This window comes from Pagrus pagrus (genome assembly GCF_965226575.1).
Source record: "Pagrus pagrus genome assembly, chromosome: 15".
NCBI lineage: Eukaryota > Metazoa > Chordata > Actinopteri > Spariformes > Sparidae > Pagrus > Pagrus pagrus.
In genome coordinates, this window is record NC_140199.1 from 16,899,380 (window position 1) to 16,921,825 (window position 22,446).

Here is a 22,446-nt window from a genome sequence, read left to right on the forward strand (position 1 = left end):
GTTTTTTTTTTTTTCTGCAATGCCGTACAGTATGGAGATGCTGATTTCCTTTTCCAGCAGGACTTGGCACCAGTGCCAAAACTACTTGTAACTGGTTTGCTGACCGTGGTATGAGTGCATAAATGAACATACGTTTCAGGAGGTCGACATTTCTGTATTTTTGATTGGTTCTATGTAATATTCTAATGTTTTGAGATACTGGATTTTTAAATCAGTACTCCTGTATTGTTAAGCTCTCACGTACTTCAGCACCCCTGTCAGATGACTGACATGTTCCAAACATGTTGATTTGAATTTAAACTGAATGATATTTAAAACCATTAATTATATACATGTGGATATTGTTGCAATAATTTTCATACAGTTGAATTGTTAATTTCTATGTCAGTTTGCAGTTGTACTACTGGGTTACTACCTGGAGTAACGATTTATCCATTTCTGTTAGCTAACTATTTGAACTGTTTGTTGTTTCATGTAACTATTTCAACCATTTAGGCTATCCATTATTTTGTAGATAACTATTTCAACCATTTATCCATTACTTTTAGCTGAGTATTTGGGCCTTTTAACTATTACTTTTACCGTATTATTTCTGTCAAAACGGTTCTGGTGACTTGCTAACTAGCTTCCACACACTCAATCACAGCACATAGCATTATAGCTATTTTTTTTTCTCTACTTTTTTTTTACTTACCTGAAAAGCTTGTCTACAATCTTTCCATGTTCCCCCTGGCAGCAGCACAAGTACCTACTGGGATACAACTACTACTGGTTGGCCTTGTCACTGTCAGCAGTAGAATACCAAAATGTCCAGACAAACATTTCTCAGAAAAAGAGTGCAAAAAATCTGACATGTTTTTCCACTACAGTCTCTTGCAGGATGCAGAGAGCAAGTCAGAGACCAGCCAGGCCATCTCAGCCAGGGAGCATTTTGTATTCACCGACACAGACGGGCAGGTCTACCACATCACCGTCGAGGGCAACACAGTCAAAGATGGTGCACGAATTCCCCCTGATGTGAGTCCAGAGACTTGGTGTCTTTTTTATGTCTATTTTTTACTTCATATCCACCTGAGCTACTCCAAGGTCATCCACACTGATCCTTGCACAAAGTTATTCTTCCCCGTTTCATATCTCTCCCTCTCCATTAGCTTTCATATTGTGTTAATCCTTTTTGTACGCAAAGATCTAAATCCCCTCCCTCTGATGTTCTCCTTTCCGCTCTGTAAATGCATGTCATGTGATATCTTCTAATCAATACTTGCTTTCAGTATTTTAAAATACACTGTCCCTCATACTGTGGTTCATCTTTACACACCACACTGCTTCCATCATTGTGCAGTCATTGGTTTAAAAAACTGGCCCCTTTTTGTTTTTTGTTTTTTTTGTCTTGTTGTATTTTTTCTTGCTCTGGCATCGTCTCTTGTGTTGAAAGGTTACATGTACATATACTATTCTTTCTCAGTTTCAAAGAGAATAAAAACATGACAGCAACATGTTTTACATCTATTACCTCCCTGTTTTTGTGTTTAGAGATGTGCATTGTGTCAACATTTAGCCTCGCTTTGGAGCTGAAAAGAAACAGGCTCTCTGGTTGTTCGCCAGCGTCTGCACATTGTCCTCCTCTATAACGTAAAAAACATTGCTCTCGCTCTATGTCCTTCAGGTTTTTGTGTGGCTTGTGTTGGGGATGATATACGGTAGATGCTGGCTCTGCAGCAGAAAGTGACCAGCCCACTGTGGCACACCTCCTAGTACAATAATAAACTGCATGCAATCAAGGTGAATGTTTTTCAGCTAAATTCTACAGCTTTACGTTTTATTGCCAGATTAAACCTTTATTTGGCTAGATTGCACACAGCCAGCTGAAGCTGTGATTTTGAGTGTGTCACCGGTGTGTCATCAGTTTGTCCCAGATAACGTTCTGCACGTGTTCCCTCCACTGGTTTAGAAAGCAACTCAGGCTCAGGAGAAGAGGGGCTGTTACTGTATTTACCTGTAAAGCATCGGACAGTAATCTAGCTTTTAATTTGCTTTGATGGCAAAATTACCAGGTTGGTAAAGAGAAACAAGTAGATAGATGTTTTAAATACTTTACAAGTCATCGTGTCACCACCAAATGCCTTGAAATTTAAGCTATTGTTTGTGAAGACTTTGGCTTCAGGAACTTGCTGTCCTCATTATACTTGTAATTGTGTCGAGCTGAGTCATGCTATAGCACCTTCTGTTGTTTGTTGTTGATTGCCCACATCTGTCAACAACAACAACAGCACAGTTTTATACCTCATCACTAACGCATATCCTTTTTTTTTCATTCAAGATAGCAAAATTAATCTTGCTCCGTACCGTTTTTCTAAAGGAAAGCCACTATAGGTTATCAAATTCTCAACTCCATTCAAGAGCATCAGATTGGATTGTTAGACGGTCTCTGTTTTGCCCACTCACTACCTGCATCTATTCACAGCAGACAGACAGACACTGGAGCTTTACCTGGAGATTTTTTAAAGCTTTATCTTCTAGACGGCTGCAGATTCATTGCTCGCAGATTTGCATACCCCAAAAGGTTTTACAGTCCTTTCAGGATGATAGAAGATCTTCATATCTCTGTCAGGAAACTGACGGAAACTCTCCTAAAAAGTTTTGTCCTATCATCCGCTGGGTACACAGTGAAGGTGAGCTGACACATAATGTCTTCACATCAGCACTCTGTCTTCTGGCACAGCCTCATTTAAACTCGGATGTTGTGCTTGTTCACAACTTGGCTGCCACAGATATTTCAAATGTATTTTCCTGTATAGATTCACGCTCAGACATAGGTGCCAGAAAATATGATGTTTTTATAGAGGAGGTATGTTCTTTATGCTGTGGGGATTGCACTTTGTACTTCGCATCTCACAGTATTATCACCACAACCCTATTGTTTTTACGATTGAGACCATAAAAAGAAGCAAGAAAAGTCAGACTTTACTTTGTGATCAGTAGGTCATAAAAAAACTACAAATGCACACTGATTTGTAAAAATTCAAAAATCCTTTAATAAATGGGTTTAGCGCCTACGCGTTTCAACTCACCATCTTCCTCAGGGCATGTTAAACTAAGCAGCAGCTCACAGATATACCAGAGCTGTTATTAGCAGCCAGGCAACCAGAGTAAGACTGAATAATTGTCAGAGGTGCAGCTAGAAAGGTGGGTGTGTACATAATGATGTGAATTTCAACAAGGGTTGATATCTTTAGGATTACCAGATTTATCATAAATCAATAGCATCATCTGTAGCTATGTGTTTTTACATGCCCTGAGGAAGACTGTGAGCTGAAATTTGTAGGCGCTAGGCTTACTTATTAAGGCTTTTAACATTTTTTGCAAAGGTTTATTTTTGGTTGATACTTATTTATAACAAAGTAAAGAATAAGTCTAACTTCTCTTCTCTTTTCTTTCTCATGATATGTCTCTGGATCCAAAGAGCATGTGTTTTTGATACCTGCATTCGCAAGCAGCTTTCCTCAACCAATCTACTTTCTCTACAGATCATTGTTTTTACTGTATGTGAATCATCTAATCATACGGAAGATGTTAATGGACTTCTGATGATTTTTTAAGGATTTACTTATTATTATGTTATTTCTCTTTAAGAGTGCAATTACAGAAACTCAGTGGTGACACAAGTAGTGGTACTGGAAATAAAAATAATCCATACAGACAAGATGTACATACATACAGACAATTAGTCAGCTGACAAATTCAGCTGTCCTTCCTTATTTTTCCTCTTGTTTCCCTCACTTAAACACATGCCTTCCTCTCCTGTGTTGCAGGGTAGTATGGGCAGTATCGCCTGCATTGCCTGGAAAGGTGACACCCTGGTGCTCGGAGATGTAGATGGCAATCTCAATTTCTGGGACCTGAAAGCTCGTTTGTCTAGGTAACGGCTATATGTTATCGGCCACTTACTACACAGTAGCTACAGTACTCTTTTATCACTGCCTACAGTTCTCCTAAGCATGTAGTTGGGTTTTTATTTATTCATTTAACTTTAAATTTTTTATGAGATAAACCTCAAGTATTTGTGCTGTGCAGGCTAAAATCTATGCTTGGAACTTGACATGTGTGATGAAAAACATCAGCCTGCTCAGAATATTCATGATGACATTACGGGGAATAAATGACCGTGGGATAAGACGGAGAAATTCTCCCAAAACAACCAATGCTGTTGATGTTTTCAGGGGAATACCAACACATCGTGGCTGGGTGAAGAAGATTCGCTTCGCCCCGGGCAAAGGCAACCAAAAGCTGCTGGTCATGTACACAGACGGAGCAGAGGTCTGGGACACCAAAGAGGTGAGCCTTCACAATATTATGTCATTGTGACAAAAAGTGTATTTATCGATTGGTTTGTTGTAACACGTTATAAACTCCCAGCATGCATCACCTGACTGCTCTGCATAACTCTGATAAAAAGGAAGAATGTGCAGTGGTCTGCAGGTTCTTACTGTCGCTGTACTTTGCATTTAAACAGATTTACTGTGGCAGAATTAATGTTTCCCGAGCACTGTAACCACTGAGGCACTACAATATTGTGGAGGGGTATATTTAACTAATGTCCTCTCTCAGAAAGGCTGTGGCAATAGCATATCCACTGTAATTGTCCTGCTTTATTAAAGAATCATTACAGTGCACAATATAAGTACACGTACACAGGCCTTAAAAGCTTTCCACTGACATGTATAAGCTCAGCAGCAGCAGGATGGATGATGTTGATTCCTGTAAGAGGCATGCATCCTCGCTTCCACTCTAACTTTGTTTACTGAAGTCGTGCTCATCCAGAAAGTCCTCTCTCTGCAGTCTTCATTTCACCTAATCTGTGGATCCTTGCGGCTAGTTTGCGCTCCAGTTCATCATTAGATCTGATGTCACGGACCAGGCTGTTTTTGTTTGTTTTCTGTATCCATGCCACAGTGTTTGTTAGCTTACCCAGCAGCAACATGTTAAAAAATGGAAAAGCAGATGAATGTGGACACAGTAGATGCTCTGCTGTATTAAGCAGCATGGGCTGGAGGGGTGGAGGGATGGAGGGATGGAGGGAGGGGCTCCCACTGAAGCACTATTGTCTGGGGGTAGGGATGTGTTTTCTGGAGGGGAGACGAGATAAGACACAGTTTTCGGTCCTCAATTCTAAAAGCCAGACAACAGATGGATCATGCTGCAGAGGGAAACAAGCAACAAAGCTAAGGGGTTTGGGAGAAAAAGAGGGGTAGAGAGAATAAGGGAGGAGCTGGCGAGGAGGTGCGGGAGAGAGCTCCGAAATGCTTCAGCGCTCTGCTGACAGCTTGGTTGCACTGACTCCCATACAGCCACACAAAAAGCCAGAGGGAGGGAGGGAGGTTTTGGAAAACACTTTCTCAAAAGGCTGTTTGTCCACTGTGCCTTCCATTCTGTGTCCTGTTACACTCAACATAAATTAGTTTATAGTTGCCTGACACCTAGGCCGTCTTCTGTTGATACAGGTTTTTATTGAACCCAAAAAGCATCCTGTATTGTGTCTTTCTCCTTTTGAATTTTGCAGAGAAATAATAATTTCCCACCATCCCCTGGGAGTTGTTGCAAATGCTTTAAAAGAAGCTTTAAGGGGACGGTTTGAGATGGACTACCTCCTCTCTTGCAGGTCCAGATGGTCAGCAGCATGCGGATCGGTCGCAATGTGAACTACCGCATCCTAGACATTGACTGGTGCACGTCAGACAAGGTCGTGCTGGCCTCTGACGACGGCTGCATCCGAGTGCTGGAGATGGCCATGAAGTCTGCTAGCTACCGCATGGATGAGCAAGACCTGACTGGTGAGCCAGGGAACGAAGAGTGTGAAGGAGTGAAAGAAAAGTTGCATCTGAAGGTTTAAGGAGAAATTTGGGTCGGACGAAGGATTGATTCTTAAGAAATTATATGATTTTTAAATTGATGCTATTTATGATGACCTCATCAGCAGTAGCCTAATTTTGTTCCCTCTGATGTTTAGATCCAGTGTGGTGCCCTTACCTGCTGGTGCCCCGAGCTGCCCTCACTCTCAAGACTTTCCTCCTGCTGCAGCCCTGGTCAGGAACCTTCACCATGGACATCACTCAGGTGTAAGTCTCAACCTGAATAACTCACCATAACTGTGTCAGACCACTCTAATGAGATCAGGACTTTTAGTACGGCTAACGTAGAGACAGTATATCTTATGTTCAACTTCACCTGACCTGCATGTCTTTGGACTGTGTGATGAACCCAAGAGCTCCCAGAAAAACAAAGATAAACACACGCTGAAAGGATCAAAGCCGAAAATCTCAGTCATGACCTCGTTAAGATCCTTTTTAAGTTAAGCCCTCGTTTTCACTCTTGCACTGTGTGTACACAGAGAAATTTAGTCAAAACAAGTTTGTAAGCATAGATGTGTAAAGACTGTAGAGGAATAAAACGAAACTGCACGAGCAAACTTTATTTACTGCTTGATGCTCCTTAGCCTATCTGCAAAATTAGCATCAGAGCTGGCCAGTGTGGTTATTAATTATTTTTATCAGCTTTGTAAAGCCTCATCCAATTCCAGTCCTCTGTTTCTTATACCAAATTATAGTTGGGTGCAACAGCTATAAAAACCCAAATACTGCTAACTCCTTGGATTTATAAAACAAGCCACTGCAAGCAAGTAAGCAATTCAGCACATTAATAGTATGGTAGGGAGTTTAAATTATTAATATCCACACAGCGTGCATCAGTGGTTTAGTAGTGCTGCTTTAGGTGAAACCTCATTTAAACTTGCGTTGGAATACATTGTTGAGCTCAGGGAACTCTGGGATAAGGACAGGCTGTCAATCTGAAATGTTTTCTGTTTTGGCTATAAAACTTCAATCCATAAAAGGTACCTAACTATTTAAATTCTTCAACAGGCTGATCAATAATCAAAACAGGTGGGAAATATTGACAGGCATTGTGTTGACTCACAACAACCAGCTCCTTAGTCATGGTTTTGTTAATAAAAAGTGCACTGTTTTCAGGCTGAATAGTCTCAGTTTCAGTAAAAACATGATTTACTGGAATTAAGAACTTTGTCAAAACTTGATCGTGCCCTTGCTGATTAAAAAAAGTTTCAGTGTTAAGTGACGGGATTAGTTGTGAGCAGGGATGGCACCTTTTAGCAGTATAAGAGACAGAAACTTGTTTGTCAGTAGATCAGATTTGAGTTGTCCTTCAGAATAAGGGTCGATAAATTTCATTATTTTATTGAATTACCTACCTTCCAGGGATAAGACTTTGCTTGATGTATTCTTTTATACCACTATACCATCTGCCAACCACTCAAGTGTTTAGTTTATTACCTTCATAAAAAAAAAAGAACCAATTTGCCGGTGTAAGCAACTCACCTTTGTAAACAAGTCAACGTAGGTCTCAATAGAGGCTGTCCTGAGAGAGGAGCTTTATTTTTGTTCAGGCTGCTACATCTGTGTTGAACTACAGTGTGTTGTAATTATGCCCCAGATAACCTGAGTCCTTGGTGTAACACTGCTTTCGTCTATTAAACACACACAGCTGTCTTATCAGAAGTCAGGCAGCTACAGTATATTAACAGCGCTCACAGGGCACTACCTGACCTCAGCACAAATGTGAGAATAGAGTTATCTATTACTGCCTGACACCACACATCGACTTCTGCAGGTTCTGAGCTTCCCATTTAATATTTGGCCAGGCTTTATTTTTAGGGAGACGTAAGCGGAGCCATTTGACTGAGTTTGATCCCTCCGTTTCAGAGACTACAATGAGAAAGGCGAGATAAAAGGCCTGATCCAGGAACAGCTCAACTCCTTGTCAAAGTGAGTTCTTACACTTTCTAATGGTAATGATCACACGCTGTGGCTCCGATTTCACTATTTCATGTTGATTTCATGATGCAAACATGATGCATGCGTGTGTGTATGAGAGTGTATCTGTGCCAAGTGTCAGCTTTTGTTTACCTACTTTTGTCTTGCAGTCGAGTCCCAGGATCCTTTGTGTTTAGACAGTGTGCCCAAAGAGCATGTAGTCTGTGGGCTGGCAGATAAGAGAGATCTCCAGTAACAGCCACACTGGGCCTGCTGTGTTTGAGAAGTGTAATTGGCTCTCACTGTGTTCTGATTGTCTGTTTCTGATTGGCTCCCCAGTGATATGAAGAGTGTGCTGCAAGACCCGGAGCTCAGCCTGCTACAGCGCTGCCTCCTGGTCTCACGGTGAGTTAAAAGTCAGCATGGAGTTGCTGCTGTTTTGATGTGTTACGAGGGTCTACAGGACTCATAGCATGATTATTTTGTTAACTTTCAGACAGTGCACCTGTGTAAAAACTACAGTGCAGCGGCATTTCTATAAGCTGCTAACCTGGAAGTGTGGTGACACTCTTCCACTCTACACTATAGAATAATACATCTGTAAAAAATGAGCTTTACATTAACAGAACACATGTTAAACTTGTCCCTGACTCAATATGTTTGCTCCTGCTAACGTCTCTCTTTCTGTGTGTATGAATGTTAGGTTCAGGCAGGAGATTGGGTCTGTTTGTTACAATGATCTAAAGCCGAACTGGATTTGCAATCAAGCTGCTTGTTAGCCTTGTTGTTGTTCACTGATTGCTCAGGATACAATTCAAGCGTGCAAGAAACAATTACACTGATCACCATCAACTTCTCTCCAGACATCTGTGCTTAATGGCATATTTTAATATCATCACTTAAGCTTTCACTGCCTTTATTGATATGTATTTTTTACTTTTTACTTACTTCAGCATATGTTATACAAGCGAGAAAGATAAACAAGATATTGTAATATCCTGAGTCGAATAATTTGCTTCAATTGTCTGGAAAAATAACGTTTTTTTTTTATTTTTTTCCTTTTTCTGCTGTAACTATACAGTTGTGATTCTGTTTCTCCACAACAAAGCCTGACATGAGAGCTGGTGTCAGCAACTCTGATCTCGTCTCTGCTCCAGTTCTCATTTCCCTTGAGCATCTGACAAATCTAGAGCAGCCAGTCAGAGCAGAAATGCAATATCCATCCCTTCCCCGTTTACATCCTGTTATTATAGCCATGATTTACCTGGAAAGTCCCAAGGACTCTGCTCGATGAACGCTGTTACTCTAAAAGCTCACCGTAGTGTCCCTGCATCCGTCCATCCCAAGTTTTCATGCCACTGATAATGTGGCATGGTAACCTAGCAACAGCTGTGTGCCTGTGTAGATATGTTAAAAGAAGGCTGGAAAGAAAACGCAGAAGGATGCGGAGAGGGGGTGGAGGGGAGCTTGGTGAAAGAGCGAGGCGTGGGCTGGAAGATACAGGCACTATGACCATTAATGAGCAAACTGTTGCACGTTGATTCGGACTGCAGAAGTTGACCAACCACTCCAGAGAGAACGTTATCCTCTCTGGACACAGCTGACCAGTTGTTGTGGTAAACTGCAGGCTCTTTGGGGACGAGTCAGATCTTCACTTCTGGACGGTGGCGTCCCACTACCTCCAGGCGTTTGCCCAGGCTCGTCAGCTGAGCGTATCGAGTGCAGAGGGACAGACACAAAGTGATGCAACCCAGCCACCACCTCAGAACCACCTGGACATCTGCCATGACGTCCTGTGTGAGAGCTCTTACTTCCAGGTCAGTGAAACAAGAGAAGAAGACAAAGTGTCGGCCTCTTTTTGCCATTGAAACTGAGATAATAGAGACAAATACATGATCCCAGCTGTCAACATTTAAACATTCCCCTCGGCCTCATCCAGAGACACTTACAATCCTCAAGTCAAGCAACGCACAAACAAACATGTCCTGTCCCTTGTCATCCTCAGTGTCAACACCATCGCCCCGGTCACACAATACATTTCATTATTAATGACATTTTGTCTCTCCTCTGTTATCTCACTAAGTCCCGCTCTCACAGCTCACACTTCTAAATCTTGGAGGTCAAACCTTTCTTTCATTTCACCCTCGCTACATTTAATTCCCTTCACATTTCCGGGATAGGCTCAATTAAGAAAAATCCCCTCTCTTGTTTGCACCGTGTCATTGCTCGGATCAATGCGTCTGGCTGATGACATAGTTGAACCGGCTTGCGGGGCCCATGTAAACAAGACCCTGAATCTTCTCTCTTTTTTTCTCCCAACTTTAATTATCGACATAGTCTGTTCTAAAGAGTATTGGAAAAGTTTCTGCAGAAGATGCCCATTGATTGGTCCGCCGTGTCCGCTCGCATCATTCTGGTTGGCATGGCAGCCCAGTGAACAAAAACATCCACCATCATGTTGCTGTTGTGAATTCAAAGGTTTTTCATTAAAGCTTATTTTTTTTTGTGTTCTGGATGTTCCACATATTGGTTTTGTGTCCAGACTGCAGAAATTACTTCCGTGGACCTTACTTTAGAGGAAAAGTGTGGATAGTAATTAAAAAGTTGGCACGCTGTGAAAGAGTCGACAAACCTTCTCTGTTTTTTGTTAGACTCGTTCTTTTTTTCCCCACAAGGCTACATCACTATACTCAAGAAAGCAGTGGAGTAAAGAGGAGAAAGGAGATGTTCCTTTTTTGATTAAATATCAGCCAGTTCTGAAAAATGTCAAGTATCTCTAAGCCAGCATTGAAGTCTTGAAGCAGCAGAATGTGAATGGACTGTCTAATTCCAGTCAAAATATTTCGTATTGAAAAGCCTCAAATAAGCGAGTAATTTATTTTTTCAGGTTATTTTTTATGACTTATGCACCATTCTGTTTTTTGAGAAACTTCTGCTCCCTGTGTTAATGAGGGACCACACAGCGATCACAAAGTTACGACTTTCAAAGAGCAACCCAGACTAACTGCAGCTGCATTTGGCTGCTGTTGTCATAAAACAGCTTCAGTGGCAGAAGTCTGACTGTAATTACTAATATCCAAGACTCCAATACAGAGCACACTGTTGCTAAACTCATTTGGTATCTCTGCGAGGATTTATGCCCATGGCTGTGACTCACAGAAGGATTCATCATAATAAAGTGCAAAAAACAGTGTGTGTTAGATATAGTGTGCGCACACACAGCACATGTATCTAATATTCTACTATGCCGCTATCTCTCCCCTCATTGTATCATTTCCCCCTTTCGTCATCTTATAAAACTGATGATCTCTCCGCCTTTGAAAAATCTATCGTTGTTTATGTGTTTCATGCCTATCAGTGAAAAAAAATCTGATCTCCCATCAGGGAACATGTAATGAAATAAAAAAGCCACCAGTCGTGAAAAGCCAGCACGGGAGGCTCAGGCAGCAGAAACACTGAAAACTCCTGAATATTTTAAAGACGTAATAATTACACTCCCCATCTCTGCATTTCTATAAATATCCTCTGTATCTTTTTGCTCATCATTATATTTTTAATGTCCTTAGTGTATAGTCTGTGCGTATCAACTCATTCAATCTCCCTCTCCCACACGTGTACAAGGTTTGAACAGAGATCTTTTTGAAAGAAATGTGAAAGTAAAACTCACCTGTGGATCCACCTCTACCGCTCAACAGAAGTTCCAGTTGGATCGGGTCCACCTGCAGGAGGTGAAGCGCTCCAGTTATGAACACACAAAGAAATGTGCTGACCAACTCCTCCTGCTGGGTCAGGTTGGTATTACATGACCCACACTGCTCACACAATGATGTGTTAGGAGGCTATACATTTATGTCTTTTGTGGGTGACATCGCAGTTGTTAGCATAATGCAAGATAATCTTCTTTCACACATAAATGGATGAACTCTTTTTGTTCTTATAGCTGTCACATCCTTTTGATAATTTAAAGAAAATGTATGTGACACAAACCTCTCTCCTTCTTTCTTTCTTGCATCTTTCAAACTAAACAGTATTCTACCCTCCTCTCCCTCACAAACACACGGCGACACCCTCACATGCCTTAGCTGTGCATACATGCACATTGTTGTCATGGTAAATGGGTCATATCGCTGCTGTGCAGCCTAATGAAGCAAGATGGACGATAAGTGCTGCCTCGGTCCTCCCTGGCATCTCAGCCCGTGGAGATTGGAGTCACCTCTCCCTTTTCAATGTCACCTCTCCCTCTAATCACAGGCTGCAATCAGCAGGCTGTTTGTTTCAAGGTGCGCTCCTCCAACAGCCAGAGCTGACCCCAGCATGAGCCTTCAACCACACCAGATGAAAAGCATCATAATAAACATAATTTCCCCTCGTTATTCAGCCTTGTACGGCTCACACAGCGAGTGAGCGGTTACCTGCCTGAGCTGCTAACGCCCCGGCTCTCTCTGCAATTTCGTTCATTACTTTCTCTGCCTCTTTGTTGTTGCTCTCAGACGGATCGGGCAGTACAGTTACTTTTGGAGACGAGTGCAGACAACTCCAGCTACTACTGTGATTCACTCAAGGCTTGTTTAGTGACCACCATCACCTCCTCAGGACCATCACAGTCCACCATCAAACTAGTGGCCACTAACATGATCGCCAACGGCAAGCTAGCAGGTAGTGTGACAGTATGCCTGATAGCATCTCATATTTGTAATCAGTGCCAGTCTCACTCATTACGTCGGTGTCTGCAGCCTTATAAAAGCATTAAAATATCTTTAAATTGTTCTATCTATTCTTTAGGCCTTTAAATGAACTAGATGCCTTTCAAAATCCCTCATAAAAAAGTTTTTTTAGTGCGAAAATTATTTAAAATACGATTTTGGATTGGTCTAGATCCACATATTGTGCAATGAGTGTGGCTCCTGCCAGCAGATTTAGTGTATTAAGAGATCATCACACTGTTGTCTGGGCAGTTATCCACCTTGGGTAGTAACAGGCCATAATTTCTTTGTCTCACATCTTTGTACAAATTCTCCCCTTTTTCCATCTGTCAGAGGGAGTACAGCTGCTGTGTTTGATTGACAAGGCAGCGGATGCTTGCCGCTACTTGCAGACCTACGGGGAGTGGAACCGCGCCGCCTGGCTGGCTAAGGTAACTCGGCATGACGCCGTCCGTCAACAGGAAACATCAGATACCGTGTAATGTTTGGGCCTGTGAGTCGTAGCTGAGTGTTAAGGGTGTACACACTGTGTATGTGTATGATTGAGTTTTTATAGTAATTGTAAGAAGATTGTTAAAATGTAATTGCATAGATTAATCATGCTACAAAGAACTTTTAACTGGTTATGAAAGTTATTAAATTTATAGTGATGAATTTGTTAGACCTACATAAGCAAATGAGACCATCGTCAGAAAATTGGCTACTTCTGTTCAATTATAATTAGGTTTGGGACATAATATAAATACAGCAATTAAACGTATGGCCAATGGCGCCAGTTAATGCTATTTTTATTACAACATGCAGACGGTCTAAACTCATTCCCCCAACAGTTTGATTAACCAGTTGTTCTGCTTTCTGGGAGTTTGGTCTTTTAATAGTTTATGGCTAGTTCATGATTTTACATTGGGATGACATCACACATTGACAAGTTGCAGCCAGTGTGTGTGTGTTAAAGAGGCTCTAAGCTGAGACTTTATGCACTTTTTTGTGCATTGTTACAGCTCAGTTATCAACTTCAGTGAGACTGACACCACAATGCAGTAAATAAATACATAATTCCTGCAATTTGCCTTTTAGGGGTATTTGTTCTTCTTCAGTTCGACCAACATTGCGATATATATCGTAGATGATCGTTTTGCAAATTATCAAGTATCGCTGAATGGCTGTATTGTGATATCACCGTTATTGTATCATGAGCTACTCTATGGTTCCTACCCCTAGCTATTCTAATTACTCATATAGCTAAAATTTGTGATGTTTCATCATAGTACAGTTATTAATCTTACATAGGACAAATTACATGCATTACCTCATCGTTATGCATCCTTTTTTTAAAAAAGTCAAAATCAATTGTGGAAATACAGGTGCCTATGATCCCTTGTCACAACAACTAGAGAGACAAATGTTAAGCCTCATTCTTTGACAGATTCAAAAGTTGTCCTCAGATTTGTGCTTTCAGTTCAGCTGGTACTTCTTTTCTTAAAAAATCTTGTAAATTATGTGTGTGTGTTTCCAGGTGCGTCTGAGTCCAGCGGAGAGCTCAGATGTGCTGAAGCGCTGGGCAGAGCAACTGTGCTCCCCGCAGGTCAACCACAAGTCCAAAGCCATTCTGGTGCTGCTTTCCCTGGGCTGCTTTTACAAAGTGGGAGAGATGCTCGTCAGGTAAGAACCAGGGCTGCTGTTGTTATGAGGGAGTGTTAGACTGAGGTCTTAAAAAGTATTGAGTTTAAGAGTGACACAAACTCTGTACTTTACTTGTCTTGTGACTTGTGTTAATTCCATCCACAGAAATACGTCCAACCTCTTTAAAATTCCATTTTTTTAAATGTACTCACTCTGTGCATCACTTTCTTATTAACAGTCACATCCTTTACTCCCCTCTGCTGTCATCCACACTCATAAACTCTCAAGTCTTTCTCAGTTCGTTCCTTTTCTCCCTGAGTACACTGAAGGACATTTCACAGAGCATGGTATGGTCTGACCCCGAATCTTTTACCTCAGCATCGATCTGCTTTTGTCCCATTCTCCTGCTCTCTTGACAGCTCATGTTCAGAGATACCTAAGGGCGACAAAAGCTCTCTCAGAGAATTAGAGTGGCATCAGTATGACAGGGCTGACGTTTGCTTTGGGATCACAGACATCAAGACAGGGATGATGCTGGTTTCTGACAATTGCTCTCACCACCTCCTTCTGCCTGTGTCTTTCTCCTCCTCCTTCTATCTCCTGGGCAGTATGAGGCAGTTTGATCGCGCCGCCCTCTTCATTGAAGCCTGTCTGAAGTATGGGGTGATGGAGGCCAACGACACTTCCAATATCCTTTTTGAAAACCCATTACTGCTCTCTAAGGGCCATTTATAACCAGAGTTAGCGGCGCCACTAGCTCTGTCCAGCTCTTGTACAGACGTGCACTGGATAGCAGAGAGCTTTTTCTCAATCAAGGTCAGTTCAGATGCTCCGCGGAGCACATCGTGCTACATTTCAGATGTTCTCAATAGCCAGTACTACACTGTGTCACAGAGCACTCTTATGCTGCAGACTCTTTTACAACCTAGACCTTGAAAACACATTTTATCACACCTGACTAAAGATATTCGTAACAAAAAGTAGACATATCTGGGTAGAATATCTGTTGCTCAGTCTGTGCTGTATCGCCACAGTTTATCAGACACTTCTTAAAGGATTGGACACAGTGTCTTGCTGTTACTGTAATAAAGCTGAAATTATCTTGTTAAAATGGGTGAGAAATGAACTTAATGTCTACTGGATCAGTTCTGTGAGCCAGATTTGTAAAGAAAATTTGTTTTTATATCACATAGCCAACATTGTGTAACCCCACTTGTAACAATAACGACAAGTGTTGTTATGTTGTTGTTGTTGTTCGTACACTAGTTGCGAATGCATCGACTCTATGAGCTGGCTCCTGTTTAAAATGAATTATCTTTTAAAAAAAAAACAGAATAACAGACTGATCCCAGTCTATGGATGATAGACATGTTTGTTAAATACATCCCAAAAACGTCTCAGTAACTAGAGCCTAGCAAGGTGAGACAGTGGCTTCTGACGTTGCATCAGTAAGGTCTAGCCACGAGGCAGTAGACAGATGAACAGAGAGGACATGAATAGTAGGAAACAGGATGAGTAGCATTTGGCTGCGTCTTAATATGTAGTTTTGTGGAAGAAATTTTAACTAGAAGAGAAAGATCTTCATCAACTGACTATTTTATATATGCCTGAACAAACTAAATAGACAAACACTCTTTGTTTTCATAAACACACTGACCTTAAAGGACAACACAGTTTCACACTGTTTCACTTTGTTTATATTTGGCGGACCCTGCCACCTTTCCAGCTTCAAACAGTGTTCTGGGGACCTAATTTTCTTCTGAGAACAGTTTGTTTATTCAGTAATGGGAAAAATAAATATTTCAGAGTTTGTATAATTACCTCATTAATATTGTAAATATTTCTCCTCCAAAATGATAGTGCCTCTTTAATGTGTAAACATTACTTTGATATTGCAGTTGGTAAATGTGGAGCAATTGTTTTTAACTTTATATGGACGATGAACATTTTGAGCAAACGCTCAACACTTACAAGAGCAAAATCCTCCATGAAATGAAGCCTTTGATTAAAAAAACAACAAAAAATGCAAAGAATTTAAAAATGTTAATGAATTATAAAAGCTGGGAAGTGATACTGAATGAAGAGCTGTTTGGGAGCTGAAAGAGCCGGCTCTTACTGAGCTGAGCCAAATGATCAGGCTCCCCACTGCCGGAATTCTTATCACTAATGTACAGTAAACTGAAGTCATCCCCTTTCGCTTGCTTATTTGTCAGAAGTGGCTTGTAGCCAGTAAGTCAATTTTGAAATCGTCATTCCAGAGAGTACAAAAATTCCCTTTTCACACTAACTTATCTCCTTTTGTTTGTTTCTTTTAGAGGGGTGTTGATTTAAACATACCATTTTCTGAGCATTAAAAGTCTGATCGGGTCTGAGCGGGAAAACACAAGTACGTGTGAGAATTAGCACAGAAATTTAAATGCTCCTCCTAATCCATAAAGACATCCTCAGCTGTGCCACCCTTCTCACAGCAGTGCAAGCAGGCCCATTATCAGCCAAGAAAATGCCACACAAGCACAAAAAATAATCAAATTGAACTGCGACTGAAGTTATAGGTCTGCTGACATTTAGCCAGCAGGAAAATAAAGCTCAGAGTGTCTCATCTGGTGACTGCAAACGTCACCTTTCATCACTCAGCAACCACATGTGCCCTGTGTGGAAGCATCTGCATTCATTATGTGCTGTGATTCATTTATTCAGGTTTTTCCTTTAATTAAAGTGATTATGTGTTTCACCTTTTAATTGCTAGGATGCAATAATCTGGTGTCACAGCTGAATAGTGTGGCATTAAGTTAAAGCAGTTTTGAGTGATGACACCTGTCATCGGCTGGCTGTGTCTTCATGAAATGTTCCGAGTTCTCCTTGACCTGCGGTTGCACATAAACTCATCGAGGCTGCGTTTTTGGAGTACGCGCGGCTGCTACGCTCTCTGGGCCTGAGGGAGGGCGCTGCTCTGTGGGCATCTCGGGCCGGCAGCGCTGGGGAGCAGCTGATGGAGGAGCTGTTCCAGGGAGAGGGAGGCGTGCCAGAAGCCGTTCTTGGCAACGAGGAAGTCGAGCTGGGCCAGGAGAGCACCGAGTGACCCCGGAGAGGGGAGGTTTGGAAGAGAGCGGGGACCACAGTCTATGGTCGTCCATTAAAGTCCAGCTTCAATAACCATTGCGAATGAACTCTCGAGGGGAATTATGATCATCTCCACATCATGAGAAGAGTGGGGATACGAGGAGTTTCCTACATGTGAAGTCCGTCACTGGAGTCACCTTTGTCTGTGGCTGTAATGACATTTCGTAATGTTTGGTATGACCAGTGTGTGTTTGTGTGCATATGTGTATGCATGTTACAGCCCCAAAAGAAACACACTTGTGAAGTAGTACACATGTTGGTATCAGTCTATGTTTTTTGTTGGTTAATTAATTCAGCTCGTTGGATTTTTTTTTTTTTTAAATGGTTGGTTGTTCAGCTTTATTTTGTTTGCCTGTATTAATAACGTCAAAGCACTGTTGTAGCTCTACAGGTTTAAATTGCCTCTTTGCCACTGAGATTATCCGTGGCAGAGTGAATTGAGATAAAACATTCCTTATTTAATTTACTATTCCATGACTGAATTTCAAATTAAGTTTATTTGCACTCTTGATTGAACCAAAAACCACATTATTTGGATGATAGCTCTGATTCCTGAGACACAGCACAGCTCCAGAGAGGCTCATGACAGACTGGATGTTTCATCCACAGCAGGTGGTGCCGTATAAATGACTGACCAAAGCCTGCTGCTGCACACGCCTCTGCAGCTGTAACTGTCGGATAGCAGTAAAATTAGTAAGCCTTGCCACCCTGCACTTATTAGACGCTTATTAGTATATCATCTCCCTGCACACAGAGAGGGGAGAGGAATCTGACCGCCGCCACACGAGTGATGCCATTTAATTAGCATGTGTAGAGTTCAGTGCAGTTAAATGGATGCTGGTTGTTCATTAATCCATTCCATTAATCCAATTTGGAATTTTTAATTTTCTACTTTTATGAAGACTTGAGAGGATACTTTGCTCTCTGTGCTCTTTGATGTTTGTATAATGAGGTTGTTCTCTGCCATGTGTGGGTGTGTGTTTGAGTGTGTGCTACAAGAAGAGCTGTCAAAATGTGTTGTAACTCATGATGGATCATTTACACACAAACAATAATCTGTGCTGCTCCCACTGTTGCTCATCACAATCACAAAGCCTGACACGCAGTTTAGGAAATGATTTATACTTGCTGCCGTATCTCCTCTGCTCTACTTTTGCCTGATCTTTACACTGTAAATATCTACTGATCGTTGAAATCCTCCGTGTGACAATGCAAAGACGTGATCGTGTGTTGAATTGCCTCGTGGCGTGTTTAGTTGTCCTGAAACGAGACGGTGACTCCATCCACAGGACCTTTCTAGTGTGTCATTGTGTTTCATAAACACGTCAGTGCTGTTCTGTTTTACAGTTCACCCCCACCCCCCAGGCAGTGTCACTATGGCAACCCAGGCCTATTTTAGGGGGCTACATGTTGTTCCTATAGATCCATTTCACATCGCTCCACTGACATACTGTCGGATGTCATAGAGAGCCAGCATGGAGTCACACAACCCAGCAGATAATCAGCTGTAGTTTACTTGATGCTGTGTGTCCTCCTCCAATCGTGTCATGCATTATTGTGGAAGCAACATGTACTGTACTGCCTCTTCATGATTAGGCACTAGTTTGAATAACACTCGCTGCTTTTCTTTTCTGTACTTAGTTCAACTTAACTAAGTTTAGCCTTTTTTCATTGTTCTCTGTTCATTGTTTACACAGTGATCCTAATGCTTTAAGCTATATAAATATGACAAGTGGAAAAAAAGTTATATGTATATATGGATGGCAATAAAATCAATATTATTGACTTTATTACCTTTCAGCGTGTTGTTTCCTGTCTAAAGATGTTGGCACAAGAGGGCGCTCTTACCCCTCATTAGGAGGCAAAGTGACTGGCTCCTTGCAAAAAGACCTGTTTTATCAAGTGCTCTTTGCAATTATCCTCCTTTAATTTCAACACAGGTAGATTGAATTTGAATGTTCATTCATTTATCAAACTGTCTTAAAAAGCAAATTAGTTCCTGCTTGAGTCGCTTCCGCAATTAATTACTTCTTTTCTGCTCAGAAGGAGGGCCAACAGCTGGCTTCAGCTCGCTGCCCAGGTCTAACCGTTTTCACTCCTTTCTTCGCCTCAGATTTATTCATTGACATGTATTCTGTTTCTTCTCTCTCCTGCAAAAAAGCAGAGCACAAAGCGAAGAAAAACAGTCTGAAACAGAAGGCCGCACAAATGACCTGATTGTGTTCCTTTAATGGCTTAATGAATAACTGCCGGAGAGCCGATCCAGCCGTTACAGCCAGGTCATCAGTATGCGCGGCCTTGCTTCAGGACTTCTATTCTGTCCCACAGCTTATACTTTAGGCTACCACCCAGCTAGCCAAATGGGTCTGATAACAACTCCCACCCAGCCATCCTCGCTTGTCACTTCCCTTTTTCACCTTATATGTTCTTTATCCCTCTTTTTCCTGTCTATCCCTGCTTTTCTTCCAACTAGAGAAAACAGGCGGACGCCATGCCAACTCATGTTCTCGCTGCACCCCACCTCCACTAATTTCCTGGAAGCCTTGTTTCCATCTGCTGCTTGGCTTTCACCTCGCAGTACCCCCCCCCACCCCCTCCCCCTGAAATAAGATTCAAAGTAGTGTCAGAAACACAAGATTAAGTGTGCTTGGATCCAAAGCTGTGAGGAGCACTTATGTTCATTTAACAGATGGAAATCACTGGCCTTCACTGTTTCACGCCACATACGGCGAGAATTAACAGCCGGCTCCAAATCAATCGTACACGGTAGTCTCTCTGTTACGCATTCTCAATCATCTGTATAAGTAGCCATCTAAAATAGACCTCCATGTGCAGCAGGCAGAGGCAGAGCCAGCGCTGCGCAGTCTGTGTGGTGGAGTACAGCAGGTCACCCAGTTCCCATGAGCATGTTCTCCTCTGCTGCTGACAGATAGCTTTATCCAGGATGGGCAGGTCCATGCCTGCACACACAACTTTACTGAAAACCCAGCGCGTCTTACTCTGCGAGATGTTTTCCAGTTTGTTTTTCCCCTCCTCCTCGAGAGTTACCACAGAGTTCATCCCTCATTTTCTCTGTAATTATCCCACCTTCCATTGTTTTCTCAACACTCTCCGCAGACATCTTGGAGCATTCTTTAGGCAGCTCACACCCCAGGTAGTGGGATTATATTCAGGTTGAGTGGCTGCTGCATTTATGAGGATAATTATTTGTCTAGGTATGTTGATTGCTGTTTCACTCTTGTCCTTTTGACCCTTGTTGAAAAAATAGCATACGTTTAAATACTCTCCTTTTCTGTCTGGAGCATGCCTTGGGTTAAAAACAGACAGCACAGTGTGCACTGTGTGCCGCAGCTGATATTGGCCTATCACAGATGCATCAGTATTGGTGTATATGTTTTCCGATATCGGCCAATATGAAACGTTTTAGGTTTACAGAACATGGTGCGGAAATATATGCTTAGGGTGATTTATAATTTTTAAATGTCCAGTGTAGTTTACTGTTTCAGTGCATTGATACCAGTTTAGACAGTACAGTTTATTGTTAAACTGTAAAATCTCCTGACTGGAGTGTTTGATTACCACATTTGAGGGATTGTTTCCAAAAATGTGTATATCAGCAGATATCTCAATATCACAATTCTTCACTCCCCAATATCAGCATTTGTATTGGCCCCAAAAATTGCTTATCCATTGGGTCCTAATATATATATGTGTACATGTATAATGACCCTTATATATGCCATGATAAAATAATCATTGTAGAGGTGGATTTTATGTGAGGGAATTTTACTTTGTTGAGCAACAAATACAAACTAGAGAAGGCAAGTCCTGAAGAACTTGCGGTTGTGAATGCACCCTGCTGAGAAGCTGACGCCAAATGCGGATTGCTGGCGTTGAAAACTTTGAATAATGTCCAGAATATATGAAATATGTTGAATATTTTAAGGTTTTTGAAGAGCTGATGCTAAATGCGGATTGCTGACGTTGAAAACTTTGAATAATGTCCAGAATATATGAAATATGTTGAATATTTGAAGGTTTTTGAAGAGCTGACGCCAAATGCGCAATGGTGACGTTGAAAACTTTGAATAATGTCCAGAATATATGAAATATGTTGAATATTTTAAGGTTTTTGAAGAGCTGACGCCAAATGCGGATTGCTGGCTGTGAAAACTTTGAATAATGTCCAGAATATCTAAAAACTGTGAAATAATTTAGGGTTTGTTGAAAAGCTAAGGCCAAACTGAATTGGTGGCTTGAATTTATTTGAAGTCTCGTCTGAAGACAATGAAGCTTCCTAATAGTTGGGTGAGAATGAAGGATTAAAAATAGAATATAAGCTGTGAGCCAAACAGGAGTATGAAGAGATGTTACAGTGAGAATGGATCAAATACTCTGAATGGGACTGAAACGTTAAATAAATGTCAATGTGTCAGTGATTGGGAACATTTCAATATTTAGATGGAGATTCTGGCTTGAATGAATGAAAAGATAATAGTTAAATATAGTTGAAATGTTGGGAAATATAGTCTGTAATACACTGGGTGTAGTAAACTGACTCATTGATAAATCTGTCTCTCTATCTCGGTTGCCACAGTGACGGTAACCAGGGTGGTCGCGGCAACGGACTGTGGGAGTTGATTTAATAGTGATTTCTGCTGAGGTTCACCTCACATTAACATGCTTCTCCCTCCAAAACAGTAACTGCTATCACTCAAATAATGATATGGTCGAAACTATGAGAGTCTTGTCAACATTTTGTGAAATTTTTGTGTGTGTGTGGTCAAAAATGTGTCTTGTGGAGCAGTTCAGAAAAGTGGATGTGTTTGCCTGCCTCCAGATATTTTTCCTATCAATTACATGGGACTTGATGCGGCAGTTGGTCGGTGTTGCTTTCAGTTAAACGCCCACTGAGCCAAGAGTTTTTGTCCGATTGGCTCCAGAGAACCACTCTAGCGACCGGCACGAATTTTCCTACAAGCTGATGTGGTTATTTTTCTGCTGGAGTGAAAATTGTGGATGCAAGCGCGAGTTGAAGACGAGATTTTCTGAATTTTTTTGAGGTGCTCCCCACTCTGTCAGTTGGCTCCTCCACTCTGGCTCTCAACATTCCACCCCATACACACCAATGCAAAAATCTGAAACTGCCTGAAAAGTTACCGATGTTTGAACTG

The 22,446-nt window shown here is 41.5% G+C and overlaps 1 protein-coding gene across 1 annotated transcript in view; it reads left to right on the plus strand.

Moving 5' to 3' along the window:
• Positions 1–19,062, plus strand: part of wdr11 (WD repeat domain 11) — a 63,996-nt gene extending 44,934 nt beyond the window's left edge. Inside the window, exons 16-29 of the mRNA XM_084376089.1 lie at positions 870–1,017; positions 3,813–3,919; positions 4,221–4,335; positions 5,660–5,831; positions 6,008–6,116; positions 7,776–7,838; positions 8,166–8,231; positions 9,454–9,643; positions 11,522–11,617; positions 12,317–12,482; positions 12,863–12,960; positions 14,046–14,191; positions 14,761–14,840; positions 17,029–19,062. Coding sequence (XP_084232215.1) covers positions 870–1,017; positions 3,813–3,919; positions 4,221–4,335; positions 5,660–5,831; positions 6,008–6,116; positions 7,776–7,838; positions 8,166–8,231; positions 9,454–9,643; positions 11,522–11,617; positions 12,317–12,482; positions 12,863–12,960; positions 14,046–14,191; positions 14,761–14,840; positions 17,029–17,231 — 1,759 coding nt within the window. The 3' untranslated portion in view covers positions 17,232–19,062. The remainder of the gene's footprint in view (positions 1–869; positions 1,018–3,812; positions 3,920–4,220; positions 4,336–5,659; positions 5,832–6,007; positions 6,117–7,775; positions 7,839–8,165; positions 8,232–9,453; positions 9,644–11,521; positions 11,618–12,316; positions 12,483–12,862; positions 12,961–14,045; positions 14,192–14,760; positions 14,841–17,028) is intronic.
• The last annotated feature ends 3,384 nt before the right edge of the window (positions 19,063–22,446 follow it).